This window comes from Coregonus lavaretus, assembly GCF_964263955.1.
Source record: "Coregonus lavaretus genome assembly, contig: HAP1_SCAFFOLD_3033, whole genome shotgun sequence".
NCBI classification, from domain to species: Eukaryota; Metazoa; Chordata; class Actinopteri; order Salmoniformes; family Salmonidae; genus Coregonus; species Coregonus lavaretus.
Window position 1 is genome coordinate 25,001 of NW_028165590.1, and position 25,305 is coordinate 50,305.

The following is a 25,305-nucleotide window of genomic DNA, read 5'->3' on the forward strand; positions in this document are numbered from 1 at the left end:
GGGAAATGACACAAATCCACAGACCTTCATCTCATGATGAATCAAGCAGGTTCAATTTGAGCAAATACTATTGGCCTATATATCTATACATTTACATTAACATTTAAGTCATTTAGCAGACGGTCTTATCCAGAGCGACTTACAGTTAGTGAGTGCATACATTATTTTTTATTTTTCATACTGGCCCCCTGTGAGAAACGAACCCACAACCCTGGCGTTGCAAACGCCATGCTCTACCATGCTCTACCAACTGAGCTACATCCCTGCCAGCCATTCCCTCCCCTACCCTGGACGACGCTGGGCCAACTGTGCACCGCCCCAACCAACTCAGTGGCCTTGTGGTTAAATGTCCGCTGTGAGATTGGAAGGATGGGAGTTCGATCCCCGGCAGAGTCACACCAAAGACTGTAAAAATGGGACCCAATGTGTCTCTGCTTGGCACTCAGCATTAAGAAGATATATTGGGTTAAGGCCCTGCCATAGACTAGTGTCCTGTCCAGGGGGTGTACTTGTACATCAAGCTGCCTCACGATACAGCAACAGGACAGGCTCCTGCTCCTATGAGCTGCTCCGGCTCGGACAAGCCAAGGCTCGTCGTGGAAGGCTACTTACTTACTATATATCCATTCTAGAGTTTACCAACAGCTCATGGATATGATGTTAGAAGGACTAATTCAGCTTGATAATATGGGCCAAGTAAGCTTGCCATTGGTTCAATGTACAGTAGCATACTGTATTGAAGCAAACATGAGTCAAGAAACACCCATGTCTTTGAACAAATCACATTTTCTAAGGGAGATAATGACAGCTAGCCAAAGTCTATGTTGCCTTGTGTGGTGCCCAATTAAATATTTCACCATGATAATTGACCATGATTGTCCCGACTGCACTACTTTCAGTACATAGTGTATTTACACAGTGTGGCCACTAGATGTCAACCTTCCACCTCATATTGCAGCACACTGAGTGCTTAGAGCTAGAGCATACATTTACATTTTACATTTACATTTTAGTCATTTAGCAGACGTTCTTATCCAGAGCGACTTACAGTTAGTGAGTGCATACATTATTTTTTTATACTGGCCCCCCGTGGGAATCAAACCCACAACCCTGGCGTTGCAAACGCCATGCTCTACCAACTGAGCTACACCCCTGCATAATCTGGCCCAGACCCAGAGGACCTCCATGTATGCAATGTTGTAATGGGTTATATCTTATGACTTTCTCTGGTGATTTTATTAGTCTATTTCAATTTAAATAAATACAAAATGTCAGATATTGATTTTGGGGGGGGACAAAACTTACCGATACATCTGCCAATACAGTGTTTCACAGCACAACATTTCAAAAGTGACATTGTCCCACACTGAGTTCTCTTAAATTGCCATCCAAAAGAGCAATTGTCCAAGACATTAGCTTCAAATGGTGATTTCTTACATTGTGACAATAATGACACATCATGAGAATGGCCACAAGTATTCAGATAAGCATGGGATTCACTTTTTTGAATATCGGTTATCGGTGGGATTATCAGATATCGATATATCGGTAAAAGGCCAACGCCAATAATATCGGTGACAATATATCAGTCGGGCTCCAATCTTCATGACAACACAAGAGATGCTGTGTGGTCTCCACCTCAGTTGAATTATGATATTGTCTTAGTTTTGCCATAGACTGCTTACTTTCCAAGATTATCATTTATTTTCCATAATATATTTTCCAAGAGGCACATTTTGGAATAAAAAGACAGTCGCACATGATCAGCACAGCGGCTGTGTGAAGAGACTAAAGGATGACTTACTTTGCATCCATTGGTTGGCATTGGCACCACTCTTCACCATCAGAGTCCAAGCAACAAATGGTCCAACAGCAAACTCTCAGAAGGTGTGGGAAAAATAGCAGAATAAAGTGCATTCCATTACATTTCCACATGCAATTAGTGCTTGATATAGCTTAGCAGCCTAGTCCATGAGGGCAACATTACTTTTCTAATCATGATTTGAAGCTACACTTATTTTATTTTTTACCAAAACATTTTTTTTTTAAAAGTATTTTTGGTTATGGTAAGAATCAGTATTAGTAGGTCTAAGTCTGCTAAGGTACACGCTTAGAAAAAAAAGGGTTCCAAAAGTGTTCTTCGGCTGCCCCTATAGGAGAACCCTTTTTGGTTCCAGGTAGAACTTGTTAGGGTTCCATGTAGAACCCTCTCTGGAAAGGGATCTACATGGAACTCGAACGGGTTCTACCTAGAAATAAAAGGGTTCCACCTGGAACCAAAAAGGGTTCTTCAAAGGGTACTCCTATGGGGACAGCCGAATAACTCTTTTAGGATCTAGATAGCACCTTTTTTTTCTATGAATGTAGTAGTAAGCCACACCTTAGGATTACAGGCAACATCTGCACTGAGCTAAAGGGTAGAGCTGCCACCTTCAAGGAGTGGGACTCTAACCCGGACGCTTATAAGAAATCCCGCTATGCCCTCCGACGAGCCATGAAACAGGCAAAGAGTCAATACAGGACTAAGATTGAATCGTACTACACCGGCTCTGACGCTCGTCGGATGTGGCAGGGCTTGAAAACTATTACAGACTACAAAGGGAAGCACAGCCGCAAGCTGCCCAGTGACGCGAGCCTACCAGACGAGCTAAATCACTTCTATGCTTGCTTCGAGGCAAGCAACACTGAAGCATGCATGAGAGCATCAGCTGTTCCGGATGACTATGTGATCAAGCTCTCTGTAGCCGATGTGAGTAAGACATTTAATCAGGTCAACATTCACAAGGCCGCAGGGCCAGACGGATTACCAGGACGTGTACTCCGAGCATGCGCTGACCAACTGGCAAGTGTCTTCACTGACATTTTCAACATGTCCCTGACTGAGTCTGTAATACCAACATATTTCAAGCAGACCACCATAGTCCCTGTGCCCAAGAACACTAAGATAACCTGCCTAAATGACTACCGACCCAAAGCACTCACGTCTGTAGCCATGAAGTGCTTTGAAAGGCTGGTCATGGCTCACTTCAACACCATTATCCCAGAAACCCTAGACACACTCCAATTTGCATACCGTCCCAACAGATCCACAGATGATGCAATCTCTATTGCACTCCACACTGCCCTTTCCCACCTGGACAAGAGGAACACCTATGTGAGAATGCTATTCATTGACTACAGCTCAACACCATAGTGCCCTCAAAGCTCATCACTAAGCTAAGGACCCTGGGACTAAACACCTCCCTCTGCAACTGGATCCTGGACTTCCTGCCGGGCCACCCCGAGGTGGTAAGGGTAGGTGATAAACACATCTGCCACGCTGATCCTCAACACGGGGGCCTCTCAGGGGTGCGTGCTCAGTCCCCTCCTGTCCTCCCTGTTCACCCATGAATGCATGGCCAGGCACGACTCCAACACCATCATTAAGTTTGCCAACGACACAACAGTGGTAGGCCTGATCACCGACAATGATGAGACAGCCTATAGGGAGGAGGTCAGAGACCTCGGGGGGCCAGTATGAAAAATAAAAATGTATGCTATCACTAACTGTAAGTCACTCTGGATAAGAGCGTCTGCTAAATGACTAAAATGTAAAAATGTAAAATGTGGTGCCAGGATAACAACCTCTCCCTCAACGTGCTCAAGACAAAGGAGATGATTGTGGACTACAGGGGAAAAAAAGAGGACTGAGCACGCCGCCATTCTCATCGACGGGGCTGTAGTGGAACAGGTTGAGAGCTTGAAGTTCCTTGGTGTCCACATCACCAACAAACTATCATGGTCCAAACACACCAAGACAGTTGTGAAGAGGGCACGACAAAGCCTATTCCCCCTCAGGAGACTGAAAAGATTTGGCATGGGTCCTCAGATCCTCAAAAAGTTCTACAGCTGCACCATCGAGAGCATCCTGACTGGTTGCATTACCGCCTGGTATGGCAACTGCTCTGCCTCCGACCGCAAGGCACTACAGAGGGTAGTGTGTACGGCCCAGTACCTCACTGGGGCCAAGCTTCCTGCCATCCAGGACCTCTATACCAGGTGGTGTCAGAGGAAGGCCCTAAAAATTATCAAAGACTCCAGCCACCCTAGTCATAGACTGTTCTCTCTGCTACCGCACGGCAAGCGGTACCGGAGCGCCAAGTCTAGGTCCAAAAGTCTTCTTAACAGCTTCTACCCCCCAGCCATAAGACTCCTGAACAGCTAATCATGGCTACCCGGACTATTTGCATTGCCCCCCCACCTCACCCCAACCCCTCTTTTACGCTGCTGCTACTCTGTTTATTATTTATGCATAGTCACTTTAACTCTAGCCACATGTACATATTACCTCAATTACCTCGACTAACCGGTGCCCCCGCACATTGACTCTGTACCGGTACCCCCTGTATATAACCTCCCTACTATTATTTTATTTTACTGCTGCTCTTTAATTATTTGCTATTTTTGTTTTTTCCTTAAACTGCATTGTTGGTTATGGGCTTGTAAGTAAGCATTTCACTGTAATGTCTACACCTGTTGTATTCGGCACATGTGGCAAATAACATTTGATTGGATTTGATTTGACCTAGACCTAGGATCCTAAATGTACTGTTCCTTGCAGCATCAGGTGTTAAGTAAGTACTTTTGCTAAGGCCTTTGTAGGCATTTTGCTAACATAATCAGAAATGTCTTAAGAGGGGCGGTGCTCACCTTGTAGCCAGGATAGGACAGGTGAACTCTCAACTTCAGGGCCTGGTGAGAGAGGACCTTTGCTGAACTCATGTTCCAACTTTTCCAGTGGTTTTAACATTTTGTTAAACTTAACTATTTCTAGCGATATTGGGCTACACACTTAACCATTTCGTTGTCACTGTTAAAGTGGTTGTTTTGATTCCTTGCTGCAACATTTGTCTCTTTCCTTATTTCATGTCATTATCTGCTGTTTGGTCCTCTGAGTGGATGAATGCGGTGTATATGAGCTCATTTGCTAACACTTACAAGGTAGAGGTTTGCTATATTTCCTTTAATTTCATTTTCATGTTGTAGGTCATGGGGATGCGGTTTCCACTAGTTACCACAGTTACAAAGTCAAAATGTAAGGTTAGGGTTAGGCATTCGGTTAGTAGTGTGGTTAATGATAGGGTTAAGTTTAAAGTTAGGTTTAATCAAATTTTAAGAAGAGAATTTGAAGGAAAGGGTGGGGTTTATGGATTTGTGGCTGTGGTAACTAGTATGCGATACCAGGCTCCAACCTACCTCGCCACCTGGGGTCAGTCAGCAAAGTGATAGAGGCAGGAGAACCTGCATAGATATGCCTTTTCTTAGATTTTGTAGGAATTCAGTTTCCTTTGACCTGCATGTTTGTAGGCCTAAACATTTTGAAGACTTCACTTGTCTACCAACTAATCCTTTAATAAAACCACTATATTTGCACCTTTAACTTTGCCTCCTGCTATGTCATGCAACGCAAGACCGTGTGACACGTTAATTGTTTTCACGAATCGCTATATTACAAGGCATTCCCTGCAGTCCGGCGGCGGATGGCCTCTGTTCGCGGGGTCAGGTAGCCTACAAAGGCGCGCTCTTTTTTCCGCGTTTGTGAGTTATTTTAATGCTAGGGCCTAGGCTACAACTGTGTTCATTGCGATTTATCCCTATCTGTTTGGTTTCATTGTCAATCTATCTACTATTTATGCGGGATTCGTGCAATCATTGTACCCACTTTAATGTATGAGCAAATACAACGTATAGGCCTAGTCTACAATGCAAAGAAAACCGAACACAGAGGCCAAATAAGGGAGGTTTGGAATTACGCAGTAAACTCGTAATTGGAACAGGTATCCGGTTACATTTCTCCGACGTTCCCCAATTTGGGGAGACTGCGCAGTCTATAGCCTACACGTCCCGTGTAAAGCAGCGTCAAAAAAGTGCATGTGTAAGCACAACTGAGTTAGCAGACCTGGGTTGCAGTGCAGAATTTCCCGTTGAGGAGAAGATAAAGGAACAGAAGAGGCTGAGGCAAGAGGACTACATCCAGCCCAGAAGCGCACTGTTTTTCCTCCATCCCGACTACATACCCAGCGATTCTCCACCGGGGAAATATGGGGTGCCACACGGCATTTAGCCCCCGACACCTTGTCCTCAAAGTGTTTTTGGTACAGTTAATCGCCTTTCTCCAGAAAACCTCTGCAGCCCCCTCGCCCATTATCAAGTTCCCAGGAGACGATAGTCCAAAAACAGACAAAGAAGTGGCTCTGGTAAGTGTTCTTTAAACAACTTTTCAAAGTGGGAATGTAATGTGATTTTTGCTTCAAACTACTTTATAGGTTATTTTCAATAAATTCAGGAATAGAGAACTTATATTCCATTCTGCCATTTGTGAATGACTTTAAAAGGACAAATAATTAATGAAACTCATAATGTATTGGCTTCAGACCTGATAGTTGGATACCCACTGGGCACACACTGGTTGAATCAACATTGTTTCCAGTCATTTCAATGAAATTACATTGAACCAACGTGGAATAGACATTGAATTGACATCTGTGCCCAGTGGAGACATTTTGATGTGTAATGCACACAAATGTTCATGCATTCATTGATACAGTATGTCTAAATGGATGAAGGCACTGTATAGAGTAGGAAGGCATCAGAATATATCCTATATCCACTCATACGCTTGTCTTTTATCCCCTTTTGCAGCACTATCTGAACAAGTTCTATGGCTGCCCACAAGACAGATGTAACCTCATGGTGCTGAAGGACACCCTGAAGAAGATGCAGAAGTTCTTCTCGCTGCAAGAGACGGGCGAGATCGACCCCAAGACGGTGGAGATCATGAAGAAGCCCCGCTGTGGCGTTCCAGATGTTGCACAATACAACTTCTTCCACAGGAAACCCAAGTGGCAGCAAAACGCCATAACCTACAGGTCAGTGGTCAAAACATGTTTGTTTGGCCCAAATAGTGTTTTGGTATAGGGAGTTGTGCAATAGGCTTTGAACCCCATGTGCAATAGGGTTGCGCTCCACATAACTCCCTATGTTGCTGTGCAATGTGCTGACTGCTGAGCAAAGGAAATGACTAAGGAAATGACTCCTCCAGCCCCTGTAGTTTGTTTTGGGCCATGAAAACCTCAACTATGTACTGCCCACCAACCCAACCACAATCTGCTAACACCAAGATTCCTGCACACTGAGTGCTTGTTGGATATTTTTTATTTGAGGTTCAGAAGAGAGTAAAGGTCTGTTGTTTACATCAGCCCTTTCTGTGTCCTCATGACCACTCAGACTCACTGTATGTACCAATGGGAAAAACAGAGATGGGGAGAAGTTTACCAAAACAACAAGATACAGAGGGTTATACTGCTCAGACACACTCACATAGCAGGGGTTAGTGGCTGGACTCTCTCATGAAGCATTCTAACCACATGAGTCATAGGCAAGGCCTGAAGACTGATGGACTTTTTGTCCAGATGGGGGGTTTAGGATACCTCTGCTCTATTGCTTTTGTCCTTTTAAATAGAAGAGAGTGTGGTGCACAAGCTTTTGTCTTTTGCTATTTGACATAGGTGAATCTCACGTTTTTAAGGTTTTATATGCTCACACTGGTCCCTCTTTGATTCTGCTTGCATTATGTGCATTTCCTCAAGCATAACTATTCAATCACACAGTAATATTCCATTATGTAACATTTATCATGCAGCACACCTTCAGCCAGGGATCAGCTGTTTAATGAGTATTCTCCTCTGTTTCCTCTCCTCTCTGTGTTTCACCTCTCAGGATTCTAGGCCATTCTCCTGACCTGGACGAGGAGACTATTGATGACGCCTTCTTAAGGGCCTTCAAAGTGTGGAGTGATGTCACCCCACTCAAGTTCACCCGCCTCATGGATGGAGAGGCTGACATCATGATTAACTTTGGCCGCAACGGTACGGTATTACATAACAGTTTGTACTTTTATCATCTGCTGAATGTACTGTATGAAACCTCAGCAATGCCGGATGATGAGTAGCCTGGTTAAACCAGACTTAATTCTGCTCTCACCTTCGTTCAGTCTGGTTTAACCAGGCTACTCATCATCCGGCTATTGCGCAAAAGGGCGGAAGTGGCTGGAAACGAGATTAGATGATGTGTGCTCAGTGCTGCTAATCGTATAGTACTGTAGGCCTGCCTATGTGTGAGTTACTTATTGCTCTTTCTCTGGGTTCCATGTGTCTCACATAAAGTCAATATTCTCGTGGCAGGCCAGACCTCAAGTAAGAACATATAGAGGTCACTGTCTGACCGACTTGAGGTCAAAACAAGCCCAAAATGACATGTTTTCATGGCACCATCCCACACGCTTCCTACACTGAGTGTACAAAACATTAGGAACACCATCCTAATATTGCGTTGAACCCCCTTTTGCCCTTAGAACAGACTCAATTCGTCTGGGAATGGATTCTACAAGGTGTCAAAAGCATTCTACAGGGATGCTGGCACACGTTGACTCCAGTGCTTCCCACAGTTGTGTGAAGTTGGCTGGATGTCCTTTGGGTGGTGGACCATTCTTGATAAACACGGGAAACTGTTGAGTGTGAAAAACCCAGCAGCGTTGTAGTTCTTGACACACTCAAACCGGTGCACCTGGCACCTACTTCCATACCCTGTTCCAAGGCACTGAAATGTTTTGTCTTGCCCATTCACCCTCTGAACGCACACATACACAATCCATGTCTCAATTGTCTCAAGGCTTAAAAATCCTTATTTAACTTGTCTCCTCCCCTTCATCTACACTGATTGAAATGGCTTTAACAAGTGACATCAATAAGGGATCATTGCTTTTACCTGGAGTCTATGTCATGGAAAGAGAAATGTTTTGTACACTCAGTGTATATTTTACAGGGTTTGGTTTGGTGGACTGATGAGGATTTTGGTCTTTGGGGAGGTTATCAGGACCGCTCGTTAGACAGTTACTCACATAACCATGCCTCAGGCCTGTCTGACCCTAGCTGACCTACTTGTCTGGGACAAGAACAGTAATTAATAAAAAAGACCTATCAACAACACAGACAACAAACAGCAAGTTCTGTAGTCTTGTGAGACATATTTGAAGTCTAACTAGCTACTTCGGAGACAGTTCTGTTCTGAGATGAATCCATCCAGTAATGCTCTAATTGTATTCTGATCTGTGCCTTGAGTCCTTTTGTTTTAAACCTTGTTATGTGAATCCATAGAGCATGGTGATGGCTACCCCTTCGATGGTAAAGATGGTCTGCTGGCTCATGCTTTCGCTCCTGGACCAGGCACCGGGGGAGACTCCCACTTTGATGATGATGAGCAGTGGACCCTGGGAGAAGGACAAGGTACTGGAGACTGTACTGTCTGAGTTGTAAATAAAGTCTGTAAACAATGTCAAGAGTTCATCCTGATCTAATCTATTAACCTACTTGTTTTTACTTATCACCTATGTATTCATGGTCATACATGGCAAGTTTTTAAAGCAGTTTGTGTTTAACATTTCACCGATGATATCGAGATCGCTGAACCACACAGTATCTGACACAGCTCTGTTTGAGCTCCTTTGATCATCACCTCTCCCCCCACCCCATCTCCCTCCCCTCCACAGTGGTGAAGGTGAAGTTTGGTAATGCAGAGGGGGAGTTCTGTAAGTTCCCCTTCATGTTTATGGGAACGGAGTACAACAGCTGTACCAATCAGGGCCGTGAAGATGGATTCCTCTGGTGCTCCACCACATACAACTTTGACGACGACGGCAAATACGGTTTCTGTCCCCATGAGTGTGAGTAGGAGCCAACATGGCTGTTTTTCTTTTTCCTCTAAAGAGTTCCTGTGAATGTATTGTGCAAAAGAGTTACAGTATACATTTTTATATCTACATGGAGTGTAAAAAGTTAAGAGTGTTGCATTCAGCAGTCCCTCATGGAACTTCTATTGTGGTGTTTTAGCGATAGTTTCTGACCAGGAGTTGGCCAGGAGTTACTCCAGATGAGAGGTTTGTGATTAGTTAGAAGAAGCTGTGTTGCTGTTGGACTGAGACCAGGTGGGAGTCCATTCTGGGAAACTAGTGTTGTTTTCTGGGTCATAAAGTACTCCCTCTTCTCTGTGTTGCTTGGCCAGATTCATGAAGCTTTTCATCATTCCTTTTGTCTGTCTGTTTGTGTTGATGTCCATGGTACTGCCATTAGGGTATAGACTCACCATAAAGGAGTGCAAAGACATACTGATACATATAGGCCTACAGTAGACTCATATGAGACCAACAGTCTTATGAAACGTCCTAACTGGTTATCCCTTGATCTTGAGAAAATGGCGTACTCAGTGAAGTCTTGTGAAACATTTATCTTGTTGATAGTTTTATAGACTGTTGATATACTGTAGCGATAAACATTTTAGTCTGGACAGAGTGGATGTGTAACACCCTGACAAAGAATGATAATGCGGTTCAGTTAGCGTAAGATTGGATCTGTGAAATCACTCAAACTCAGGCTCAGCATAACTGCCATGGCATTTTAGTAAATTCTGGAAACCTGTAAACTCTGTATAGATAATTCCTTCAACTCTGTCTTCCTGTGTTACAGTGCTGTTCACCCTGGGTGGAAACGCGGACGGAGCTCCATGTAAGTTCCCCTTCACGTTCCAAGGGGAGACCTATGATGGTTGCACCACTCAGGGGCGTGACGACGGCTACCGCTGGTGTGCTACGACTGAGAACTATGACAATGACAAGTCCTACGGGTTCTGCCCTGAAACAGGTGGGTTCCCAGTTCATACTGCCCAAGCCCGAAGGGGTCTCTCCCTCCCTATAGCATGTGAGCCTCATCAGCTTTGTTAACCCAAACAGCTAAGGGCACTGATCCATCCAACAGATCTAACTGTTGCATGGAAACCGTAATCTGAGGATTATACTTGAGCCAGGTTATGTGCTAGTGTGTGCGTGTGCGTGCTAGCATGTGTTAGTGGTGCAAGGGTCAGCTGTTTCTTCACCCGCCCGCAATTGCTAATAACCCATCTGCAACCGCCCGACTATATGTGATAAAGTGAAAATCTGAGGCCCGCATCCAACCCTAACCCGCAAAGCTGTGAAAATGACCCAATGTGTTTCTGATAAGATTTCAGTACTATACTATCAGCTTTTATGATGAAGACAGCACCTCTACAGATTGTATCTAGCATTACATTCTCTCAAGATGCAGAAAGAAAAATCATATTTAAGTCTACATTTTGCTTGTTACTGCAAGAAATGCTTAATTCTGCAGGAGTTATTATTGAGGCTATGTGAGAGGTTATAGACTTACAATCAGTGTCCAGATTTCAGTTTCCATTTAACCCAACTAAACAGTAGGCTACAGTTCCCTTGACATGCCATAGGCCTATTTGAAGTCCCGAATTTGTATAGCGCCTCACAATCATCACACATAACATAGCCAGCACTGCAATCATCCTCTTTTACAACTTCACCAAATCTTGTCCAAACATTACTTTTCTGACCCTCCCTCCTCTTTATATTCAACTCTCCTTTCGCAGCTTTTGTCTTATTGAATTAAACTTCGACAATGTCCTTTTTGCCTCCGTGGATTAACGTTAACTTTTTCTGCCCGTTCCCAAAAGCATTATTTGGCATTCTGCCTGTTCCCAAAAGCATTATTTGTTGATTGGCTGTGTAGGCTATTTGGCACACATACAGTTAATCCCTAAAGCTTAGGTTTATGCACTCATACCAGATAGCCTAAAATAATGAAAGAAAAACCTCAATGTAGCCTATATAAATTGCACAAGAATGATACATTTATGGATTTCTTCACTTTATTCAACCCGCCCGCCACCCACCCACCCTTCAGCCACACAATATTGAATGTACCCTAAACCCATCCTCCCGGGACTGCGGGTTATGAGTCAACCCGCCCATCACTAGCGTGTGTGCGTGCATTTATCAGTCAAGCTGTACTGTGCTGATGCCTCCATGTATTGGTGTAGGAGAATGTTAGAATGTTCCAGACCTGTGGTTTCCAATCTTGCAGCAGCTAGTCTACTGAATGACGGTAAAAGTATTTTACTGAGTGGCTGCTGGCGGGGGTTATTTTCCATTGTGTCAGTGGCTCAGGGGTTGGGGGTAGAGTCAGGAGAGTGAGAGAGAGGGATTTGGGGAGAGAAAGAGAGGGGGGGGGGGGGTTAAGGCTGAGGTTTTCATCTGGTTCTAATTGGTTGGGAATGCTGGCGTGCTATGTAGTCTTGTGTGTAAGAAGCACTGAATAAGAAACAGCCTGCTTCAAAAACCACACAGGCCCATGGCTGTGCTGTACCAACCCAGACCCCAGATATAATATTATCATGCAGGAAAAGAAAAGCCACTTTTTAGAGAGTGGTTTTTGGTTTTGATTTGGATATACTGTAGATACAAAATACATCCGATGTCAATGTCATTAAGGTCATGGCAGTTTCTCAAGCAAATCCATTTAGCAATTCAACCGAAATCAAGTTGATAACTTTAAGCACTACCTCATCGGCACACAAAGAAAAGTCAATTTGGTCCTGAAATATGTATTTTTGTTCACCCATGCAGCCATGTCCACTGTGGGAGGAAACTCTGAGGGTTCCCCCTGTGTGTTCCCCTTCACATTCCTTGGAGACACTTATGACAGTTGCACCGCTTCTGGACGTAGCGACGGCAAAATGTGGTGCGCCTCCACCAAGAGCTACGACGATGACCGCAAGTGGGGCTTCTGTCCTGATCAAGGTAAATGTGTAATCGATGACCTTTGACATTATGTTTGTTTGTAGGTGGTTTTAGCAGTTTAGTGGACAATGACAATTCATGGTTATTTATTTGAATCATTTGTATTTTTAATCTGTTTTATTAATTCATGTATTTAATCATTCATTGTCTATGCAGAATGGAGGGAAAATGGTCAACAGGAATTTCCCAACATGGAAAACATTCTCATTCACCTGAATATAACTTGACTTGTTACGCTTTGAATATGTGTTGCTGTATCTCTCACTCCTATTGGTGTTGTCCAGGCTACAGTCTGTTCCTGGTTGCGGCCCATGAGTTTGGCCATGCCCTGGGCTTGGAGCACTCCCAGGACCCTGGTGCTCTGATGGCCCCCATGTATACCTTCACCAAGAACTTCAGACTGTCCAACGACGACATCAAGGGAATTCAGGAGCTGTATGGTCAGTTTGAAATTCTTATGTACTGCTTATAAATGCAGCATGTATGGGTTATGAATGTGTTATGAAGTCTTTATGTAGGTACCTTTCAAATAACGTGTAACCATGACTTCACCCGCCGTTCATAACCAGAGTACTTTGGTGAATGTCCTGCAGATAACAACTGGATTTCTCCTTGTTGAAGGATATAGATCTCATTTTCAGAGATATCATCTACTCAATGCTCACCATGTTGCCTCACCATGTTGCCTCTCCTTTCCTCTCACCATGTTGCCTCTCCTTTTCCTCTCACCATGTTGCCTCTCCTTTTCCTCTCACCATGTTGCCTCTCCTTTTCCTCTCAGGTCCTGGTACAGACAAGCCCCTTTCTCCCACCCAGGGCCCAGTCACTCCTATGGACATCTGTAATGAACCTGTGGTGTTTGATGCTATTGCCCAGATCAGAGGAGAGACCTTCTTCTTCAAGGACAGGTAAATGATTTACTGGGGATTCTATTACTTCTGATCTGCAATGGTTGGAACATGCAACATTTAACTTGTTGAAGTCATAAGTCTTACAAGCCTGTGTCTGTTTTTTATTGTATTGTTCTCTTATAATAGCTAATACACTTTTGTTTGGTCTTCTCAAAAAACATGTAGCCAATCTGAAAACAGGCAGAATTAACATATAACCCCAAGACTCCTATTTTAGACTCTGTGGTTAGAGTCATTGGAGCAGACCAGAGTCCACAAGTTAGACCTCACAATCCACTACTAAATCATTTCACCACAAACAATGGGTAGTTTAATAGGGGGCTTTGTTTGGTCTCAGAATGCATTATTTTCTCTTGGCAATCAGTTGCTTTGTTTGAATGAAGGGGGTGGTGTTATTTCAATTTGTCTAAGCTTGAATGCTTATCCCATGCTGTGATCAGTATAAAGTTATGAAACAACTGGTAATAATAAACACCCTCACAATCCTGGATCAACTATGATAAGCCAAAATGGCTGCCTGTTATTAGGATTGTAAACCAGACCCTACTGTACAGTACAGGATACAGACTTTAACTGGGATTGTCCTATGTAGTGTAGAAAAGGAGAAGAGGAATAGACTTTCTGTATCTCTCCATCTTACATTATCTGTTGGGAGAGTGGTGTGGTTCAGTTTCAACTCTCCATGACTCAGTGTACTTTCCTTCTGAAACATGAACTCTTTACCACAACAGCCTAATCTTGTCTGGAACAAATTCTTTCAGGAACAGTTTCAACCCAAACAATAAGCTATTGCAAGCAATCCAAATTACAAAATTGTGACTGAATAGCAAGTTTAGGTTTCGTTGGACATTTATATGTTCCTTCTCAGACTTTGCCGCCACATCTTTTTGCCTTCACAGTTTTAAGGTGAGCTTTACTATATATCTGTCATGGCTGAGTTGGAACGGTGTCCAAAGCAAACAAGTATACTTTTTTGACTCGAATAACTGCAGTCATTCAGCCTGCCTGCCCCCCCACTGCCCACCCTGAATCTGGGACTGGGGGGGAAACCACCCTCAAATCCTGCTTACCAATCCTGCTTTAGTTCATAGAATCCTGCTTTAGTTAAGAGTTAAGTCTTCACTCACTGTGGTTCACCATGCTTTAACACTGTTCAGCCCTGGCCAGCGAGCAGGGGCAAACATCATGCTGAAGGATGTTCTGTGGACTATAAACTACACTGTGTCGTGTTTGGTTGATGTGTCAACGTAACATTAACTGGTAAAGGAGGGAGGACCTGCCAATTAAAACCGGAGTCTGGTTTAAACGGCAGAATTTCTCTCAATAGTTAGTTTAGAAATGTTGTGACTATGCCTGTAAGTCATGTCTTTGATTGGGTTAGTTTGGTTATTTTTTAGGGATATCATCTGTTGTCTGCTGCTTAAACATCCTAGAGAATCCAAATCCACAAGATATCCAGCCACAATGGTAAAATCTCACAGAATACCTATACAGTGATTTGTTGTGGACAAGACACTGGACCTGAGGATTTCTGGAGAGATTCTCCATTTCCTCATCAGCAAGATCCTTTTCTCATTCAAAATGATTTGCAGTGTTCTAGTTCTAGAGTTTTACCATGATATCATTAACAATGACGCATATTCAATGATACACCCCATAATTATAGCTATCTTTTAATGTTAGCGATCTCTCAGATGGAGTGAAATGCCATTACGGAGGGAGTTATGGCTGTAGGATCTTAATTTGAGCCAGTTTGCTAGAGCAGGGAAATAATCCTGCAGCAAAAGGAAATGTGAATTATTATGTGGATTATAATGAATGGACATTTTTTGTAGGGGTTGATACGTTTTAAGTTAGGGCAAATCAAGTCTGAAATGTTGAGGTGGAAATTACACACTTTTTAGAAGCATTTTTAAAACTTGAATACGCTGCTGTGCAGGAAAATTATCTTAAACAAAAGAGTGATCAAATTAAGATCCTACATCTCTATGGAGGAGTTACAATACCAAACCCATAGCTGCATGATATTTGGACTCAGAGGGCCAGTTAGGCTGTTTCTCAGGTTTCAGTGGTGGGATGACTTTGGTACCTAGTTATTCACAGTTGGCTCTAGGTCACCAGATGGTTTAGCTATCAGAGCCATGGAGTAGAGGAGTGAGGAGAGATGGAACAGAGACAGCGAGAGTGAGGAGAGATGGGGGAGAGAGAAGAAGAGTGAGGAGAAGTGGAAGAGAGAGAGTGAGGAGAGATGGAGACTCAAGTCAATAAGCAAAGATTAGGATAGAGACTACTAAGGTTATGGAGCTGTCAACCAATGTCAAGGTTAATAACAATAGCCTGGGGCCCATTAGGATATGACTTTCTGTGTGCATCCATTTTGTTTTGTTTCTCCCTATTTTTAGGCAGCAGTGAAAATACAGAGACAGATGAATAGGGAAATGTAGTTGAAAGTCACAGACTGGAGGGCAGTCACCAGTCTAGTGGGCCAATGTAATATCTGGAGTCTGGAGGGCAGTCACCAGTCTAGTGGGCCAATGTAATGTCTGGAGTCTGGAGGGCAGTCAACAGTCTAGTGGGCCAATGTAATATCTGGAGTCTGGAGGGCAGTCACCATTCTAGTGGGCCAATGTAATATCTGGAGTCTGGAGGGCAGTCACCATTCTAGTGGGCCAATGTAATATCTGGAGTCTGGAGGGCAGTCACCAGTCTAGTGGGCCAATGTAATATCTGGAGTCTGGAGGGCAGTCACCAGTCTAGTGGGCCAATGTAATATCTGGAGTCTGGAGGGCAGTCACCAGTCTAGTGGGCCAATGTAATATCTGGAGTCTGGAGGGCAGTCACCATTCTAGTGGGCCAATGTAATGTCTGGAGGGCAGTCACCAGTCTAGTGGGCCAATGTAATATCTGGAGTCTGGAGGGCAGTCACCAGTCTAGTGGGCCAATGTAATATCTGGAGTCTGGAGGGCAGTCACCAGTCTAGTGGGCCAATGTAATATCTGGAGTCTGGAGGGCAGTCACCAGTCTAGTGGGCCAATGTAATATCTGGAGTCTGGAGGGCAGTCACCATTCAATACAGTACAGTAATACTGGAGGGAGGGCTACTAGACCGGACACAGTGTGCATCAGTTTAAAGGTGTTGTCACCCAGCTAACACTATTTTGAGAGCAAATCCTTCTGGTGTAGGTAGAATCCCCTCTCTCCTCTCTCTCCTGACTCAGCATGGTGATGGAAAGCAGATCTGGACATGAAGGGATGAGTAAGATGTCCTGGTGGTCTAACTTCACTGTGTGCTCAGCACCTTATTTACAGTCACTGGCTCAGCACAGGGCTGGGTGGGGAGTCTGGAGAATAATCCACTGAACTGAACCCACTGTTCATTGGCCTAGTGATGAGGTGGACCTGTACGGGATCGAGACACTGAACACAGGCAACCCTGCTAGCTAGGTTTCTCTAACCTCTCTGGCTGCATCTAATGCAGGAAGTGTAATTCATATGCATCCAGAATGTGACAAGAGTGAGTGAAATAATGAAATCTATATCTGTGACCCAGATATATATATATATATATATATATATATGTATGTATGTATGTATGTATATATATATATGTATATATATATATGTATATATATGTATATATGTGGACATGGATGCTCCTCCTGTAGTGTCATTTAGGGTCAGGGGGCCTGTTTTGGGGGACTAATTCAATATACCTCAACCTTGAATGGATTGCTATAGCAGATCATCATATGACTACTTTGTCCATATCTGCATAGCATTTTATAAGCAATAACAGGCTTTATCTCTCTGAGAAATATCTGGCTCTTTGTAAAATAGGTCAATGGAAAAGACTTGGGGAGCTGCTGCTGCTGTTGTTGCTCATGCAGCTGCCTGTTGGAAATCTGGGCAAGATGGGTCTTGTTCCCCTGGCTTCGATAAACCCCGGTCCTAACGAGAACCAGATGCTGAATGAATCAGGCTATTGTGGCTTCGCTGCCTGGGCTGCTGAAACTCTCCCTCTCACTCACTGCCCCTCTCTCTCTTTCCCCCTTACATTCCCCTCTTCCGTCTCTTACTGCCCTTCTCTTTCCCTCTTTCCTACCCCACTCTCCTCTCTCCCCCACTGCCCTCTACTCTCCCTTCACCTGACCCCCTCTTTTCTCCCCTCTCCCCTCTGCCCTCTCTTACATGATTTGAACCAGTAGGTAACTCCTCTCTCTGCTCTCTCTATCAGGTTCATATTCAGGTCAACCAACTTCCGGGGCAAGCCTTCAGGTCCCATGCTGGTAGCCACCTACTGGCCTGAGCTCCCCGTCACCATCGACGCTGCCTATGAGAACCCACTGGAGGAGAAGACTGTGTTCTTTGCAGGTACTGTATGTATGGGAGACTGAGTTGTGTCATCCACCGTTGAGATACCTACATACATACATTACATACAGTGGGCAAAAAAAGTATTTAGTCAGCCACCAATTGTGCAAGCAAACGTGTCCCCCTGCTTAAGCCAGTACATGTTCAGGCCCGTCTGAAGTTTGCTAGAGTGCATTTGGATGATCCAGAAGAGGATTGGGAGAATGTCATATGGTCAGATGAAACCAAAATAGAACTTTTTGGTAAAAACTCAACTCGTCATGTTTGGAGGACAAAGAATGCTGAGTTGCATCCAAAGAACACCATACCTACTGTGAAGCATAGGGGGTGGAAACATCATGCTTTGGGGCTGTTTTTCTGCAAAGGGACCAGGACGACCGATCCGTGTAAAGGAAAGAATGAATGGGGCCATGTATCATGAGATTTTGAGTGAAAACCTCCTTCCATCAGCAAGGGCATTGAAGATGAAACGTGGCTGGGTCTTTCAGCATGACAATGATCCCAAACACACCGCCCGGGCAACGAAGGAGTGGCTTCGTAAGAAGCATTTCAAGGTCCTGGAGTGGCCTAGCCAGTCTCCAGATCTCAACCCCATAGAAAATCTTTGGAGGGAGTTGAAAGTCCGTGTTGCCCAGCGACAGCCCCAAAACATCACTGCTCTAGAGGAGATCTGCATGGAGGAATGGGCCAAAATACCAGCAACAGTGTGTGAAAACCTTGTGAAGATTACAGAAAACGTTTGACCTGTGTCATTGCCAACAAAGGGTATATAACAAAGTATTGAGAAACTTTTGTTATTGACCAAATACTTATTTTCCACTATAATTTGCAAATACATTCATTTAAAATCCTACAATGTGATTTTCTGGAAAAGAAATTCTAATTTTGTCTGTCATAGTTGACGTGTACCTATGATGAAAATTACAGGCCTCTCTCATCTTTTTAAGTGGGAGAACTTGCACAATTGGTGGCTGACTAAATACTTTCTTTCCCCACTGTACATACTAGGGTTGAATATTTTCCCTGTATTTTACAAACGTTCCATCCCGAGAATAAATCACTTTTCTCCCGGGTAACCCAGTATTTCCCGCTATAACCGGGAGTGTAATTCAAAAGCATTATAAATTATATAAATATGTCTGGATTTGATTAGAGCTTTGATCAGCATGAAAATTCTAACCTGATGCTACCTGAGCCTGATGAGCCATATATTAAATACATTAACAACATTTAATGAGCCTAAGCCCAAAAAATCCCAAATAATTGTGCCGTTATCTAATACAAATATGATTGTAAGTGGCTCTGGATAAGAGCGTCTGCTAAATGACTAAAATGTAAATGTAAATACAGGCTACTGCACGACAGAAAAACATAAAAGCCCATAGATGTAGCTAGCTATATGGTCTGTTGGGTAAATAAATGAAACTAGCTCCAGTAGGCTAATCTTTTTGAGTGTGAACTGTATTACTGTATTGTATTATACTGTATTATATGGACTGGAATTACGCACATGTTCAAACCATGAAAAAGCAGAATAGAACATGTGATTCTGGTGCAGCACATGCGGCCTACAAAGTTACAAGTACAGGCTAGCGAATTAGATTTAGAAAAAAAGGGCCTATTTGTATAATATACCTTTCATAATATTTCCCCTGATGTTATTAGCCTACCTCCTCTTTCTCTCTATTGTTGCATCATTCCTTCCTTGCTTTCAACAGTTAAATGAAATAAGTTTCGATGTCCTTATCTTCATCATTCTAATGACATCCTTGAATAATATAGGACTAGAATTAGATGCAGAAGGCTTTCTCTTCACAAAGATTGAATGGTTATGGGTCTGAATAAATAACTGCTATAGCCTACCGCCATCGCACATTCGCTCTACTTTCAAACTACCCGTGAGTTCTATTGGCTGCTGAATTTAACATTCAGCAAAAAAAGAGCTTGCGTACCTCTTCGAATTGTCTATTGGTATAATTGTCTATTGTCCAGCAAGATATTCTAGTCTAGCTTTTCCTGCATGGGACTCCAAGAGCTAAGGAGCGTTTTTTAAGGAGGCCAGCGGGGTTGTAAGGCAACAAAATAGGAAAAATGCCAAGGGGGGTGAATACTTTGGCAAGCCACTGTATCTTAACATTTACAAAATAGTCTGTAGATACATAGAGTTTTGTTGGTAAATGTGTTTTTGTGAGACAAGTATTTATGTAATTTGAAAGATGTTGTCATTGAATGCATTTTGTGTCAAAGCAATGACAAATGATTCACAGGTTCATAGTGTTGTTGTGATAACTGTATTTAGAGTTTTGCACATGTATCTGCAGTATTGAACAATGCTTGTTAGCAATCGGAAAAAAACTGTAAAAAAGCTGCAGCTGCAATACATTTTTGTTTTTTTAAATCTTTACGATTAAAAAACAAGGTGACTCCCGAAAGCTTGATGTAGATGGGTAAATTAGACGTGCATTCGGTCTTTATATTACTGTAGCATAGGCTATGCAACAGCAAATGTAGGCCTACCTGTCACAAGAACAACCATGATGAGATGATAGGTCTACATTTCCATTTTAGTCATTTAGCAGACGCTCTTATCCAGAGCGACTTACAGATAGTGAGTGCATACATTTTTCATACTGGCCCCCGTTGGGAAACGAACCCACAACCCTGGTGTTGCAAGCGCCATGCTCTACCAACTGAGCTACAGGGGACAAAATAGGTGAAGAACCTCTGAAAGCATCTGTTAACGTAACTCATTAACCTACAATGAGTTGAGGGACTTTGTCAAATGGAAGAGTTGTTGAGTTTCTTATTTACACTGTAAGTTGTAACTCGTTCAAAATACAGCCCCTTTTGCCATTACATTATGAATCGCAATGCCGTGACCCGGATTCAAACCAGGGTTGCTGCAGCCACAACGCATACATGCATTGTGAACTGCGCTCCGTACTGAGATGGGCTGTCTGTCCCCACCCTGAGCGTTGATTCATCATGCAGAGGCTGTAGAAAAGCCAGATTTAGACATTGCATATAACACACAATTACATTTTCATGGCAGTTTCCTCTCTCTATCACTGTTAAACGGCTGTGACAATTTCCAGTAAATAACATCCTATTTCTAAGAAGTTCAACATTAGGAGAATCATAAGTGTGTCTTTTAGTATTTCTGTCAAGTATACTGCTAGTATGTGGTTTGGACATTTTGGACATTAGTGCTGTATGTAGTTATTAGTGGTTTATAATACATGCCATGCATTGTAGAAGCATGCCATTCTACTTTAGAAAAGCTCCAGCTCATATAAGACCGTGAAATCAGAGCTCTTCCAAAACATAGTGTCCCTATTTAAGAAGATTTATGCTTGGCCTTGTAGAACAGAACCATTTATTTTCCATCCAGCCCTTAAATTGTAAAGCTATGAGTCACATTTCCTCAATAATTTATCCAGTCCTCCCTAACCACAAGATATGATCAAATGTAGCGTTATATTAGCCCGGTCCCAGATCTGTTTGTGCTGTCTTGCCAACTCCTATGATCATTGTCTCTCTGTGGCTAATAAAAAGATAACAGTTTAGAGAAACTCTATCCTCGCAAACCCTTCCCTGTGAGCATCTTGACCTGTGCTCATTTGCCATCTCTCCCCTCCTGTCTCTCCTATAGGCAATGAGATGTGGATCTTCAATGCGGACCAAATAGAGAAAGGCTACCCCAAGAGAATCTCCTCTATAGGCCTGCCCACAGACCTGAAAGGCATTGACGCAGCCTTCTCCTTCGGAAAGAGCCAGAAGACCTACCTGTTCGCTGGAGACAAGTTCTGGAGGTGAGTCACCACAACACAACAGCTACCAAAGCCTGTGTCTGATCCACTCGGGCTTGTAACGATGACATCGTCATAGAATTAGAATGACTTTAATTCACTGTCATTCTAATTCTATAGACGTCACTGTGTGTTGGTGTGCTGCTGTGCTGAGCCATGTGTGCTTTTAATTAGGGTCCTTACCTTCCACTGGACTGTTAAAACAGCTCACTCTGCTCTTACTTAATACAGGGATCATGTAAGGTACTGTTGTTGGATGTACTTAACTCTTGCATGACTGCACTTGAGTTGACAGCTGTGATTTGTCAACCAAAACGGCCCAATCTACTCGTACTTAACAGAGTAACATAGTATCATGTACTTAACTTTATCATTACTAAACATTGACGTCATGACCTCTGTGTGTTATCATGCCCCTCCAGGTACAATGAAGCCAAGAAGAAGATGGACCCTGGCTTCCCCAAGCTCATCGCTGACTCCTGGAATGGAATCCCAGATGACGTTGACTCTGCCTTTAGTCTGAATGGCATTGGTAAGCATACTAGAATACAATACAGTATATTTAATACTTTATTGTCCATCGCTTAGAGCGACACCACCACACACACAGAGCAGGGGGGATAGAGGTAGAGAGGGGGGAGGGAGAGAGGGATGGAGGGGGAGGGGTATAGAGAGAGATACCCACTGGGCACAGACGTCAATTCAACGTCTATTCCACGTTGGTTCAATGTAATTTCATTGAAATTACGTGGAAACAATGTTGCTTCAACCAGTGTGTGCCCAGTGGGATATCTACTGAAGAGAGAAATAGAGAGAGAGAGAGATGTCAACTGGAAGAGAGAGAGGTAGCTGGGGCCTGTGTGAACACGGAGGTAGAACTGCTTCCTGCTTCAGTCAGAGCTGTACTGACACACCACTGGATACAGGCGTACATTCCTGGCAGTTAGAATCCAACCCGACCCAGCCAGTCCTCTCATTATGAACTGGCACCTGGCCTTAAAGCTGGAATCATTAGTGGTGAAACTGCCACGTCTGTTTGAGATATTACAACAACAAAGACATTACTTCAAACAACCAACACTGTTTTTTTCCCTCTGACATTATTGCACATCATTGCACGCGCGATAGGCAGGAGGAGAGAGAGAGCAAGGAGAGAAAGTAGACGCAGGAGGAGAGCGAGAGCAAGGAGAGAAAGTAGACGCAGGAGGAGAGCGAGAACAAGGAGAGAAAGTAGACGCAGGAGGAAAGAGAGAGCAAGGAGAGAGAGTAGACGCAGGAGGAAAGAGAGTAGAGGCAGGAGGAGAGAGAGCAAGGAAAGAGAGAGGAGGCAGAAGGAGAGAGAGCAGGGAGAGAGAGTAAACGCAGGAGGAGAGAGAGAGAGCAAGGAGAGAGAATAGAGGCAGGAGGAGAGAGAGAGCAGAGGCAGGAGGAGAGAGAGAGCAAGGAGAGAAAATAGAGGCAGGAGGTAAGAGAGCAAGGAGAGAGAGTAGAGGCAGGAGGAGAGAGAGTAAGGAGAGAGAGTAGACGCAGGAGGGGAGAGAGAGCGAGGAGAGAGAGGAGAGCTAGAGCAAGGAGTGAGAGTAGAGGCAGGAGGAGAGAGAGAGAGCGAGAAAGGAGAGCGAGGAGAGAGAGCAAGGAGAGAGAGTAGACGCAGGAGGAGAGAGAGCAAGGAGAGAGAGGAGAGATAGGGCAAGGAGAGAGAGTAGAGGCAGAAGGAGAGAGAGCAAGGAGAGAGAGGAGAGATAGGGCAAGGAGAGAGAGCAAGGAGAGAGAGTAGACGCAGGAGGAGTGAGAGTAGAGGCAGGAGGAGAGAGCAAGGAGAGAGAGCAGACGCAGGAGGAAAGAGAGTAGACGCAGGAGGAGAGAGAGTAGAGGCAGGAGGGGAGAGAGCACGGAGAGAGAGTAGTATAACACAGGAGGTAAATCTTAAGTCTATAGCAGTTAACCAGGGTTTTTTTATACCCTTGCTTCTGACACACATATACATCACACGCAGCGCTTCCCTACCAAGAAACTGTGTTTGATAGAGCCAGCCTGTGCTGCTTCACAGAGGTGCCTCTGTCTTCATGCTAATTAGCCTGAGCTCCTCCACTGCTGATTCCTGATTGGGTGTTTTTACTGAGGAGACGAGTGACATCATCATGTCCTCTTCCTCTGGCTGAGACGATAATGTGTTACAAAGATATAAGCTTCTAGGGGCCATATTTTACACTAGCTAGAATGTTCCCTTTTAGTGTGTAAGGCCTCGTGGCTTGCTCAAGGTGAAATTAGATATATATTTGATGCACTGAATGTGATGATTTTGATGTACCTTGTCTCTCATCATAATGTTTGTGTTTTCCAGATTACACATACTTCTTCAAAGGTGCCCACTACTTCAAAATGGATGACAGTAGCCTGAAGATCGTCAAACTGGGCGAGATTACAAAGGACTGGCTGGGTTGTCACTAAGCAACAGTGAGACGCATAGACATTGGCTAAGCTCCCCCATCCCCATCCAACCAGCCTATCCTGCACCCTAGCCTAGAAACTAAAGACACCCTCTAACACACCGTGGGACCATCTACACAGGCTGAACATAGGCAACAGGATTTTGTATTATATTACTGTGTGATATTATCAGTTTATGTGTTATGATGATGCAGATTTACTCTGATCTCTTTACCCCGTTGTTTGTTATTAGAAACTCAGACATCAGGTATGTCCACACTACATAGAGTGTTGTACTGGAAGATATTCTCCTATATAAATGTAGCTTCACTAGAGCAGTATTGCATCATCTGAAGAATGAATGCTGTCTATATTTATATTTACTGCTATGTCTGTGAAGTAGAGAGTACATGATACTGCAATAGAAGGAGAAATTGTCAATAGTAATTTCAGTGATGTGGAATACATTTGAAAAGATGAATTTGCACAATATGTCTGGACAGATAATGGTGCTTATAGAAAATGCTTATTTGCATGAGCCTATATTTGATATGCAGTTTTTCTACATTCTGTTCAGACTATTTTCAAAAGTAAGTACTTATAGACAAACCTTATTCTTCATATAGGGCTAGCACTTTGTATAAGACTATACAGGGGTACTGCACAAATATGGAGACTAAATTTTCCATTTTGTAGGATCTGTCTATTGTTTCACTGATGGTACAGGGAGATGAAAGGCACGGGCTGCCTAGAGACTGTATCTGGTTTGTTGCTGCATGATGGAGTCATGACAAGAGAAGTACCACAGAAGTATTGTGTAATAATATTTTTGTATTGTTGTTTTGATGCTAGTCGTTTTGATTTGTATTCTTTTTTTATAATGCTTTGTGCAATGTGTCATTCTCTGTCTGTAAAATAATAAAGATGGATGGTCAATACATGTGGTGTGTGTGAGAGAGAAAAGCCCTTGACGTTTCTTACTAGAAAGGACTACGTCACATGAGCCTTTCTGTAGCCTTCTAGCACACAATTTGTAATCAGTAAATTAATAGTTTATAAATAGATGTAA

General features: G+C 43.5%; 1 protein-coding gene across 1 annotated transcript; it reads left to right on the forward strand.

Annotated features, from left to right (window-relative positions):
* Positions 1 to 5,916: 5,916 nt before the first annotated feature.
* LOC311115700 (72 kDa type IV collagenase-like) lies at positions 5,917 to 25,174 on the forward strand. Its single transcript, XM_084190851.1, has 13 exons — positions 5,917 to 6,236; positions 6,682 to 6,908; positions 7,759 to 7,907; positions 9,195 to 9,323; positions 9,587 to 9,760; positions 10,560 to 10,733; positions 12,542 to 12,715; positions 13,000 to 13,155; positions 13,497 to 13,623; positions 17,861 to 17,997; positions 21,650 to 21,809; positions 22,229 to 22,338; positions 24,151 to 25,174. Exons 1-13 carry the CDS (start codon positions 6,081 to 6,083, stop codon positions 24,255 to 24,257), a joined length of 1,980 nt encoding a protein of 659 aa, XP_084046977.1. The 5' UTR covers positions 5,917 to 6,080; the 3' UTR covers positions 24,258 to 25,174.
* The last annotated feature ends 131 nt before the right edge of the window (positions 25,175 to 25,305 follow it).

Excerpts from the sequence above, each read along its gene's own strand:
- LOC311115700 (XM_084190851.1), top strand. The coding sequence starts at position 6,081 with ATGGGGTGCCACACGGCATTTAGCCCCCGACACCTTGTCCTCAAAGTG. Across the intron at positions 7,908-9,194 it reads GATTAACTTTGGCCGCAACG|AGCATGGTGATGGCTACCCC; the intron begins GTACGGTATTAC and ends GTGAATCCATAG. Across the intron at positions 21,810-22,228 it reads GCTGGAGACAAGTTCTGGAG|GTACAATGAAGCCAAGAAGA; the intron begins GTGAGTCACCAC and ends ATGCCCCTCCAG.